This window comes from Dipodomys spectabilis, unplaced genomic scaffold, assembly GCF_019054845.1.
Source record: "Dipodomys spectabilis isolate Male_0828 unplaced genomic scaffold, ASM1905484v1 ptg000098l, whole genome shotgun sequence".
Lineage (NCBI taxonomy): Eukaryota > Metazoa > Chordata > Mammalia > Rodentia > Heteromyidae > Dipodomys > Dipodomys spectabilis.
Window position 1 is genome coordinate 9,912,286 of NW_024870775.1, and position 12,147 is coordinate 9,924,432.

The 12,147-nt window shown below is 48.9% G+C and overlaps 1 protein-coding gene across 1 annotated transcript in view; it reads right to left on the reverse strand.

Annotated features, from left to right (window-relative positions):
• Sdk1 (sidekick cell adhesion molecule 1) overlaps positions 1-12,147 on the reverse strand; it is an 836,641-nt gene that overhangs the window by 110,945 nt on the left and 713,549 nt on the right. The window contains exons 23-25 of the mRNA XM_042686840.1: positions 4,515-4,624; positions 2,803-2,953; positions 2,033-2,270 (exon numbers count right to left, since the gene is read on the reverse strand). Coding sequence (XP_042542774.1) covers positions 2,033-2,270; positions 2,803-2,953; positions 4,515-4,624 — 499 coding nt within the window. The remainder of the gene's footprint in view (positions 1-2,032; positions 2,271-2,802; positions 2,954-4,514; positions 4,625-12,147) is intronic.

The window sequence follows — 12,147 nt, forward strand, 5'->3', positions numbered from 1 at the left end:
ACTTGAACCACAGCTCTAATTCTGGCCTTTTGGTAGTTAACTGGAAATAATCTCACAGACATTCCTGCCTAGATTGGCTTTGAACCACAACCCTCAGATCTCAGCCTCCTGAGTAGCTGGGATTAGAGGCAGGAGCCACCAGTGCCCAGCTTCATTATGGTTTTGATATACATTTTGCTAATGGCTAATGATGTTGAGCATGTTTTCATGTGCTTGTTAGTTGTTTGTCTATCACATCTGGAGAAATGTTTATTCAGACTTTTGCCCAAGTTTTAATTAGACTATTTGTCTTTTCTTTGTGAATTGGAAAGCTTTATATATTCTAGATCCAAACATCTTATGAGGCATAGGATTTGAAAATATTTTCTTCCATTTGGGATTTTAAAAGTTTCCATTTTCTGTGTGATATTCTTTGACATATAGATGTTTTCATTCTGGTAAAGCCTGATTTATCTGTATCCCCCCCCCCCCCCCGCCCCGCTTTTGTTGTTTGTGCTTTCATTTCTGAGTGTCTCTGTAGAACCCCAACCTGGGGCAAGATTTGACCTTCTGCCTTCCCATCCTGTCTCAACAGACACAGACAACCATCTGAGGGCAGGTGCTTCTGTTTCTTTACAGAGGAGCATGGGGCCTCACTCCACAGTCCATGGGGATGAAGCCTCAAATCTCAACTCCTAAAAGTCCAGATAGACCCAAGCGGTCCCCCCACCCCCCCACCCCGCTCTGCCCAGCACTTATGACCTGTCATCTGGTTCCTTTTATGTCCTCTCCATCTAGAGACATCATCGTTTCCTTTCTGAGTACAATGCAGAGCTTGAAAGTTCAAGAAATACACTTTATCCACAATTTTCTAGATATAGCAAATGTTTCTACAAGCAATATTTTGTTGGTCAGACTATTTCTGGATTTGGAAACATCCCTTAATATCCATTTCTTTGTCACATAGATTTAGATAGTAAAGACAATAGAGCTTTTAAAAACCACAGAAGCGAGCAGAATTTATCTCAAAAGCTACCCAGCAGCTCTGCGGGTAGAGGTGGGAGGACTGCAGAACGAAGCCAGGCCTGGCAAAAAATGTGAGACCCTATCTGAAAAACAAACTAAAGCAAAAAGAGGGTGGAAATGTGGCTCAACTGACAGAACATCTAAAGTGTGAGAGCCTGAGTTCAAACCCAAGTCCTGTAAAAACACCCCACTCAACCCCCAATTACAGTTGCCACCTGAGCCTCAGTGTGTCCTTGATCTGTTCTCTCTGAAAGCCGAAGCTCTGCAGCCCTAGAAAACCTAGTTTGGGAAAACTCTTCTCTGAATGCCAGTTCTCTCCAAAGCCCACAGGTTGTCACAATGGCCACTCCTCAAAGGCTCCCCTTGGTGGGTCCCTGACCATAGTTCTGTGTCTCCTGCTGCTGTTTAATTGTCACCTAACCCCTCCTGGCCTGGAGAAGAGGAGGAAGAAATACAGCCATATCCCTTGTGAGGACATTGGCTCAGAGCCTGACTACAAGTGTACTGAGGTCAAGTTGAAATCTAAGCATATCCCACGTCACCCCATGGAAGACAGTCACCCACTGGACAGCGGCTCCCACCTCACGTGCACCAAGGGTGAGAAATCAAGAGTGTGTCAAGTGACTGACTGCTGGGGGTCTACTTGTTACTGCAGCAAGTCAGTGAACATACCACCTGCATTCTTTTCTCTATAGTGGTAGGCCATAGTGCCTTGGATGTTGGACTCCCTGGAGCAGCTTTACACTCTTGATGATTTTCACCACATATAGTGGAAATTATCCCTAACCTGGAATGTTAAAATGAGAGTCCAGCCCCACTGAGAACTCACCATCAACTTCAAATGAGTGGCTTAGGACACGAATGAAGTTGCAGTTAAATGTTCATCAAAGGCTGGTCCTAACCTGTGGGCAGGGAACTTGCCAAACCCAGTGACAAGTGGCACAAGCCAGCTAGCTGCCATGAACCTGGCATTTGGAGAGTCAGGGCCACGGGCTCCACCCCTGGATCAGCATTGACTTGTTCTCACCGGATTCCCGCGTCCGGCCCCGCACCAGCTCACTCCAAGGCCCAGCCCCGATGGCGTTGAAGGCCTGCATCTGTAGCTCGTACTCCGTCCACTCCTCTAGCTCCTCAATGGTGAGCTCCCTCTCCAGCCGGTCGTTGACAGTTTGGGCGAGTGCTGAAGATGGGAGGTCTGATCGCCAGTACTTCACCCTATAGCCCACAGACTCAGGGTTCCCATTGTACTGGGAATCGGGCAGCGGCTGTCAAGGTACAAGAGGCTATGGTGAGCTGACCCCTTAAACAGGCTGCTTTTCAAGGCCTGGAAAGGGCCAATTCTACTTAAACCACTTTCTTGGTTGGGGGATAGCTTTAGGACTTTCTATTATCCTCCCCCCTCCGTGCCCCTTCTCCCTCTTCCTACCCCCCTCCCGGCTCCGGGGAAACTTTTATTAATGAGACCAAACCTTGTCAGTAATTTAGCTGGACCTTATTTCTTTTAATCCATGCTGGCTTAATTTGGTGGGGGGGAAATATTCTGATCAAACATTGGACCGGCTCTCTTACAAATGCTGAGTATTGGTGCCATATTGACTGAGCTTAAGAGCTTACCAGTCCTGCAGGTAGCCCCAGCCATGTTCCCCCAGTTCTAAGAAAAGAGAGTAAGCACTAATGAAAAAGAAATCCTGGGCTGTCCTGAGATCCTGCACTGATTGTACAACGCACATTCCCGGGTTCCTTGAAGAGCCTTCTCCAGATGCTGCCTAAGAGCAACTCCCTACCAGTGCTACTCACCACCCAGCGCAGGCGCAGGCTGGTCTCACTGGCTGTGCGCACGGTGATGCTGCTGGGTGCCACATCTGGTGGGGCCTGCAGGGTCTGGATGACGCGGGAGGACTGGCTGAAGGGGCTTGGACCAACAATGTTCACTTGTCGCATCCGAAATCTAGAGGGGAAATAGGTGACATGTGTCAGCCATGACTGGGTCTCCAGGGAAGGGCACAGGAGTGTGTCCCCCTGTACCACAGAGGCCATGGGAAAAAATGCAGATTACAAACACAGCCCTTCTCCCAAAGACCTTTCAAAGATTGATCTCTTGCAAGTTCATGAGGCTAAATTCCCAAGGTAGCAGAACAGGACGGGGAAAATAGGCAAAGATCTATGCTACTCACTGTCACTGGCTGACTCCAGTTTAGGAACCCTAGTAAAGTAAGTTGGGGTAAGTTAGATGAGTGTGTGTGTGTGTGTGTGTGTGTGTGTGTGCTGGTACTAGGACTTGAACTCAAGGCTTGGGTGCTAACCCTTAGCTTTTCTACTCAAGGATGGTACTCTACTACCTGAGCCACAGCTGCATTTCCCACTTTTTGGTGATTAATTGGAAATACGACTCTCAAGAACTTTCCTACCTAGGCTAGCTTTGAACCGTGAGCCTCTGATTTCTGCCTCCTAAATCGCTATGATTACAGGTGTGAGCTACTGTGGCTGGCTTGAGTAAGATACTCTTTAAGGGCTAGATAATGCTTTTCTGTATCTTCATTATCTGTATGTATAATTATTCAAGACTGACTTACATATAATAAAAAAATCCCTAAGCATGGGTACACACATCTATTACAGAGGGTCCCCAAATTTATATGAATTCAAGATAGGGACTCTGACTCTTAATCACAGTTTCTGATCTTTGCAATAATTACACAGCTTCAGCTAATTTCACATGACAAGTCTTGAATCCCAGCGGCTCATTTTAAGTTAAATGTTTTTTTTTCCTCTAAAAATGAGCGTATTGTGTCTTGAATCATCTGCTCTTAGCTTAGGAATGATGTTAACATGAGCAGACATTTAAACATCTCTCTCATTAGTTTTCTTTCATTTTTAAAAATTCTAACTTTGGTATTGTACTGAACAAAAAAAAAGGCTCTTCACAAAGATGTAATTTCACCTTTCACTCCTTGAATTAGGAATTCATATCCTTTCATTCCCAAAGCTCACAAGTTGTATCCATCCAGGCAGAACAATGACACTATCAAACCCCACTTCTGGCAATAACTGGAAGTTCTGTCTCCCTCAAGGATCTTACGGGAAGTTAAAACATCACTAACAGCTCATGATGGCTCTACCCTTTGTGAAGGCCAAGGATTTACTGCTTGGAGAAGTTTCAGGAGCAAAAGGTGAAATTTAAATGGCGTGTTGAGAACTTGATTAGAGAGTGGCCACTCTGGGGTCCTGGGAGAGGAGAGAAAAGGGTCTCCCAGGACATCTGTTTTGCATGCAGCAAGCTAACATTCCCCCAAAAAAGGCTGGTCCCAGCTGAGCTTTGCAGAGAAAAGTGCCACATCCTCACTGCTGGGCTATTATGCCAAATATACAAGCGAGCCCCTTCTACACAGTGGTTGGCTGGGCACAGCCAACCTGAACCTAATGTCTGGGAATGAGTTTCCCTGCAATAACACTCAGAAGGCACTGTGTGAGACCCCCACCACTGGCGGCTTATCGGCTGCAGCTCTCACCTGTAGTGAGTGTACGGTGTGAGGTTTGGGATCTCCAGCATCTGGGCGTCAGGCTCATTCTCCTCCTCGTAAAGGCTGATCCACTCCTCCTCATCACCAATGGCTCCGACCTATGGAACGGGATCTTGACATGAGATGGAGATGCCCTGGGGACTGTGGCTGTCAGGTATCCTATATGCACTGGCTGTGTGTGGTGAGCCAAGCAGAGCCTCAGTAGGCCCCACATCCTGTACACACTGAGTCCTGAATGTATCCTTCTCAGGCCTTTAAGATATAGGCTCTTGCTTTGTCCACCACTGGGTCTGGATGGGTTTTAGATCCAAGATCACAAGGAACTGAGCCCCAGAGGCCAAGGCTGATGGAAAGGACCATGCAGAGTTCTGTCCTTCCTCCTATGTGACAGGTCAGGACTCAGAGATCCAGACTCTGGGCAGTGACACAGCCATGAGCCTAGATTCCTCTCTAGGGCCCAGAGCTGTTTCTATCACGTATCAAACTAGGGACTCAGTCTGTCCCCGGCTTGAGTACTGTTGGTATCAGGGATTGAACTCAGAGCTTTGAGATCTCACTCAGCTTTTTCTGACTGGAACTCCCCAATGTGAGCCATGCCTCCACTTTTGGACCACCTGACCTCCTCTGCCCTAAGCATATTGCAGAGGCTGCACAGCTGGCCCAGCACAAGGAATGTGAAGCTTTTGCCCCTCCAAGCATGACTGCGTGCAAAGCTGTGCCCCCTCAAGGTTTTGGGGAACCACCTTGGGGCAGGGCAGGAAAGAGCATTCCTGCAGGGGAGCCTTTCCCACATCTGCTCTTGGGGCCACTTTGCCTTAGGCTTTGTGCTTCCTCCAGCCAAGTGTCCCCTTTCCCAGACCTGGGTCCTGCTCAGAGCTCCAGCCTTTCTTTCTATTTTCTTCCCTATCTGTGAGCTCCACATTCCTTGACCTGCTCAGGTGACATTTCTTCTTGAGGTGACTCCCCCTCGACCTCTCACTCTGCCTAACTGAACCCTGATTGTTTGATACAGTTTTTCTTTCTGCCCATACCCCTTCTTCCACCTCCTTGATGCCACATGAGACTGTTCCAGACAGAGAGCATGGGGGACATTGTAGCCTTGGGCCAGCCTGGGAACTCTAGGAGCCCCTCTACACTTCAGGAATAGGTTGGCCTCTGTGGCTGTGGGATCCTGGGGGTGCAGAGGACACATGCAGAGGGCATATCATAAGCACAGGAGGTGTGCGGGGCCAAACAAGCTAGCCAAGCAGGAATCAGCCAGGGACCGGGCATTTAACACTTCCTAAGTGACTTAAGTGACAGAACAGGAATCGTGCTCATTAAGTTCACAGAGGAAAGCAAGTTGGCGGGTGGCCAAGTCGTGGAGGGTAGCCTGAGGATGCATGATGACCTTGGTAAAACTGCAGGCTTGCACAGGAAGGACAAGGAGGACACAGTAAACACCCATGCGGGGAGGGGAGAATGGAGGAGGAGCTTTCTGAAGAAAGGGAAAAGCAAGGCACAGAGTTCCCTATGCTTTAAATTAAAGGCTGGAAAATAACTGGAGGTTCTTCAGAAAAGTAAAGGCAAATGGTGTCATGGGACCAGGTGTTTGCATTTCTGGCGGGACTCAGGAGACCCAAAGACAGAGCCTGGCACACATCTGTCCATGTTTGTGTCTCCACAGCGGGCAATAAGGCATGTGTCCATTGACAAATGGATTAGCTGCAGTCTACCTGCACCCAGGAATATTACTCAGCTTTAATGAGGAATAGAGCACCAAGGCTTGCCATGAGCTGGATAAACCTCAGAAGCTTTCTGTTGAGTGACAGAATCCAGGCTCAAGGCCCACATGTTCAAGATTCCCCTTTATAAGCTACCTAGAACACACCATTCATGGAGACACAATGGTGGCTGCCAGGGCAGGGTGGGGGGGGCGGAGTTGGGTGGGGAGGGAGGGCAGGTAGAGAGAACAGGGAAAGACTGTGGTTCATGGGAAGTGATCTTTTGGGGCAATGGAAATGTGTAGAATTAAGAAGAGGTGGTGTGATTGCCCAGTACTGCAAATCTACCAGCTGGAAACAGTCAGTTTTATGTTTTATGAATTGCATCTCAATGGAAGTAGAAATGTTAAAAATCAAAGGTAGGTTGCTGGCCAAAAACATCTGGTAGAGAAAGATCTGGAAGTCAAAGGTGAGAACAAGCACCTGGGATTCTGCAAAGCAGCAAGATAGCTGAACTGGTGTGATGGCATGAGAGAGATGGTTGTCCGCGAGGCTGGAGGAAGGGAGAGTGCCCTTGACCACCCAACCAGTTCCCAGCCTTATGGCAGCTTCAGTTCAGGCTCCAGCCCTCACTACCAGGGTTCTGCATGGAGGGACACTCGTGCTTTTTATTTCCTGGTGCCTCTGTTTGAGTGAGGGGAAAGCAGATAGATGTATGGCAAGTTTATCCTTAGCTTCAGTTACCTTTGCAAAGAAACTTTGTTGTCTGCCTTTTCCTCTAACGCCCAGGCCCTCCTGCACTGAAGGCTAGGTCCTGGGTGCCTGAGCTCTGCGTGCTCCTGGAGTCAGTCTGTCTGTCTGTCTGTCTGTCTGTCTGTCTGTCTCCCTAGCCAGCAACAATTTACCTAGCCCAGTGCGCTTCCCAGATCCTATGGACAGCCTACCCACTCACGTGACTAAGAGAAACAGAAGAGACCTGGCCAGACTTGGGACATGCTACTCAGGAGAGAGGAAGTGGCAAGACTGGATGTTGGAAGGACAAAGAGGGAGTGGGGTAGCTTGAGGCTGAGAAGCCCAGAGCCCACCATCAACAGCACCATCGCCAGGACAGAGGTCAGCAGCAAGCTGAATCTCCACTCTACCCTCCCTGCACAGGGCATGAGTGAAGATCAGTCTTCCTCTTCCAGCTCACCTGTTGCCAGTGTCCCATAGATGGTTCCTGAATGGTCTACAGGAAAGGAAGTGGCCAGTTGATTGTGGGGCTTCTGTTCTGCCCAATGTAGTCCTGGGCCAGAACCAAATGGACTGGAAGAACAGAGACTGGCCTCCCTTTGTGTATGATGTTGATTTGGACAGGGGCCAGGTGGGCACCACTTGGCTCTGCCTGGCTCCTCCTGCCACTTTCCCTATAGTCAGGCTTGCCATTACTCCAAGGCATCATGGGGTATCAAACACCTGCCCTCTTGTTCTGTCTTCTCTAGATGGGTCTGCTCCTCCTGCCTTCTCTAGGCACTGCCAGCACCTTCAGGAATCCTCTGTGGACAGTGTTCCCTCTTCCTCTTGCTCTCCCATGACAGCAGTCCCTGTGTCACCAGACTAGGCTATGGGAATGCAACCTCCTTGTCCTGTGCCTCAGAATATGTACTATCTCTGATATGGAGTTGATCATACCCATTAAAGCAGGCATTTGAAGTCTTGACTCCTATACATCCAGTGTGTTTCTAACAGTTATATTACTCATCAAGGGAGCCAACAGGATGGCAAGACTGCTTTGGAGAGAGGATGAGTCCAAGTACATAGAGGAAAGGAAGAATGTCCAAACAAGACAAAAGAAAGTTAGAACAGAAACAATAAGAGCAATGGAACTATAACCTTTGGCTTAGCAACTTTTAAGTAGCAACTAATATCACAATAGTTGGGTCAATCAATAAGCAGAGGTCAAACACAGATGGAGTATGGGCAACCTATCGAATAAGCCCAAATCTGCTTCCCTTCCTATTTGTGTCAATAAAGTTTTATTGAAACATAGCTGTGTTCATTGGTGTATGTGTGTGTGTGTGTGTGTGTGTGTGTGTGTGTGTGTGTGTGTATACTATCTCTGCTTTAGTCCACCTGCCAGGCTGCTATGCCTCCCATGCATGTGTGGGTACTGGGTCTTAGTCATTGTTGTCCAGGATTTCTTTCAGGTTCCAGCCTAAACTTGGTGTTTAACCCATGAACAAAAAAGTGAGTGACCATGTGAGTGACTTTAAAATTTAGCATAGGAAATTTAGATGTTTGGCATGAAGCTCCAAAAGTGAGTTATTACCAAAAATGTCATTTACCTATAGACCCAGGGGGAGAAATTTATATTCCTATGAAAAAAGGTTTTTAACTTTAAAGAGGTCAGGACCATTCAATCCTCCCTGGGATCCACTGGCTTACTTGTTAGATTCCTAAGCCATTATGATAGCGTGTTCTAGAAGTAACTGACCACTTACTAACAATGCACTGGATATATAGAGAGAGACAGACTCTTTTAGATAAAACAAATCTAAGCTCCCGTGAGGAAACTGTGATTTTGAAAGGTTTTCCTCCTCTTCTAAAGCCAGAAAATGGCACTTTGTAATACCTTTTTTACAAATGCAGAGGCAAAATGCATTTCAAAGACCACTGGGCAGGGGCAAGTCCTTCACCCCATTAAAGGACACAGGGTCCCTCATTTCAGCCACAGGAGTGTTGTCCCAGCAACACCAAGGGGATGCCAAGGGGATGGAGGCTTATCTGACCCCCGTTAGGTCAGTCTTTTTGTGCTAGAACTTAGGGCCTGAGAACTGTCCCTTAGCTCTTTGTCAGTCGTGGGGCCTGAAATCTGGGCCTGGGTGCTGTCCCTCAGCTCTTCAGCTCAAGGCTAGCACTCTACCACTTGAGCCACAGAACCACTTCTGGCTTTTTCTGCTCATGTGGTGTTGAGGAATTGAACCCAGGACCTCCTGCATGCAAGGCAAGCACTCTACCACTGAGCCACCTTCCCAGCCCTCCCTTAGCGCTTTTGCTCAAGTCTAGTACTCTATCACTTGAGCCACAGTTTCATTTCTGGCTTTTTTTGGTATTTAACTGGAGATAAGAGTCTCATAGATTTTTCCTGGCCTTAAACTGCAATCCTCAGGTCTCCATTTCCTAAATAGCTAGGCTTATCGTCCCTGTCCTGTCAGGCCTGTCTTTGATACCAGCTGGCCAAACTCCCTTTAATAACTGAGGAGTCCCACAGCCCACTCCTACAGCTAAGAACTGGAGCTGTGTGCACCAGGAAGGCAGCTTGGCTCAGCCAGGCCTCTAGGAAGTCTTGGGGGAGAACCCTGAATGTTCAATACCCCAGAGGCCAGGGGATAATCGTCTAGTTTACCTGCCTGCTGATCCTGCAGATGGAGAGGAAGGGCACCCACTCCCTCTCCATGGGACGAGGGAAGAGAGGGTAAAGATTCTGTCAGTGGAAACCTGTCATCCTGGTACACCCTGCTAGGCTGGAACACCACTGTCAGCAGGAAAACTTGCACATCTTGCAATTTTGCAGATACCCAGACCCTCTGCTTCTGAAAGGCATCACTGTGCCCGAGCCGGATGGAGCATCCCTAAATGAGGCATGCTGCAGGGCATGGGGCAGAGGGACAGATGGGTTTCTGCACTCACACTTCTGGCAAATGTGTAACTCAACAGGAAGAGACCCCAGGCATGCAAAGAAGACTGCAATGGTAGTTCTTGCAAACAGATCTGGGGAGCCTGAGAACGGATGAGCTGTTCTGCAGGTTTTCCCTAGACTTTTGCTTGATTTGTGCTGGTGAGGGGAGGTGGGTGAGGGGACTGCTTTGAAACAGCCCTGAGCTGCGTCCTAGCCCTGCTCTATTTTCAGGGTTTTTTAAATTTTTTATTTTATTTTATTTTTTTCATACTTGCTTGGCTATTTAATATGCTTCTGCTCATCGAAAGCCAAGGGAGAGCATGAAGCAGCTGCCTGGACTTCCTTCCTTCGTCTTGCCTTATTTCTACTCTAGACTTTTCTGTCATGGGATTCTCTTGGTTTCCCTTGCTTTTCCAGAAGTTTCTCCTGGTCCCTCCTTTTCTGCCTTCAACAACCGAAACAGTGTCCCATCCCTGTGTTCCTCCTTTGCCTCCTAGCAATGGCTGCTTTCTCCTGGTTCTGTGGTCTTCCTGCCTCAGGAAGACTTCCAGGCAACCAACAGCAGGACCACCATCAGAACCTGCTGCCTTGGTTTGGACAATGTTAGTGGTTGAGCCCAGAGGACTCAAGAGAGATGGGACAGTTCTCACTGCCACATAACCAACCAAAGGGTGGGGGCCACAGGCCCTAGTGAGTCTACATCTCACGAAGGCTGGAAAATTATAGAACACATAACCATCTCAAAGATGCCCGTCCTTTCACATTTACCCTACACCGGACAGGGACAGACACAGGAGTAACGTCCCTGAAGAATGGGCCTCAGAACGTCCCCGGTGCGCTCACAGACACAGAGGGAAAGAGCCCCTGGGGTCCCTGTCACGCAGACGGCTCAGGGTGAACCTCTGTGACCAAACTCCAGGCACGGGGGCCTGGCCCCAGGGGGTACTCATCCCACCCCGCCTTTGCCCATTCATTTAGGCAGCAAGAATAACCATCACAGATTGAGTGGCTGACAAACAACAGAGATCCATCTTCTCCCACTTCTGGAGGTTGCCACCCAAGGGCAGGGTGCCAGCCTGGCTGAGTTCTGGCGCTCTGTACATGGCTAAATCCTGGCCTTCAGTCCTCACATGGTGGGAAGAGGGCGAGAACTCGCTGGGGTCTCTTTACGAGGGCACTAATCCCTTTGGTGAGCGTCCCGTCCTCATGGCCTAGTCACTTCCCAAGGGCTCCATTCCTCACATTGCTGACTTGCCAGCAGTGGTCCACATTTGTATTTGGGGACACAAGCTCAGTCCACAGGGCCTGTCTCATCTCCCCATCCCCCCCTGTATCCTGGCTCATCCGGTTACCATTCTCTGTATGGGTCCCTGTTGAAATGGACCCTGTAAGGGTCCAGTCCTTGTGTAGAGCACACCCCAGGAGGAAGCTGTACCAGGAGGGTCCCCATGACTGTCTGGTCTGTACTCAAAGACCTCGGGTGTTGGAGACAAATGGCTCAGTGCGGAGCCCGTGCTCTGCACCCACCCCATCTTCCCCCCTCGCCTTCTCTGCCCCACCACTCAATCCTGCTCATCCCCCACACTGCCATTCGCTCAGCATTAGCAACACAGCACACCAAGGGGGTACCCATCATTTCTTCACGTGCTCATAGGGCTGCCTGGGAGCCGCCATGACTGCTGCTGTCCAGTGTAACAAGGCAGGCTCACACATATTGGTCACCTGGGAAAGATCAAGATTCAAAATCTAAAGGATGTGTGTTGCTAATAGGCCACCATAAGGTCCCCAGAACACTAGTCAAGCCATCGCCAAGTCAGGATGTCTGCCTTTCCCAAGCCTGCTTCCCCAGCCCTCTGTCTTTGTGGTCTCTTCTGTTATGTCTCCTAATAAAGGCACCTTCCTCTTCTCCTTGGAGTCTGTGAGAAACAAGCCAGTGCCATCTGACTTATGATGTGGACCTTGTCGCTCTAGAATGAGAAGAAAACCTCATTTTAAGCAACAGGTGCTATGTGATTTGTTCCCTTCAACACTTTCCTCCCACCCAACTCTGCTTGGAATGAGCATCCTCTCCTGCTTACTCTCAAGATCCAACTAAAACCTTACCTCCACACCCAGTGCCTTCCCTGATTGCTCGCCTCAATCAATCAATCACCTGCCTTCCCAGAGCTCTCAGTAACAATTCATCTCAACAACCCTGCCAACCTCACTGGTACCCTTCATTAAACCACACTCCAACCTTCCTCCTCTCTCTGCCCTCCCA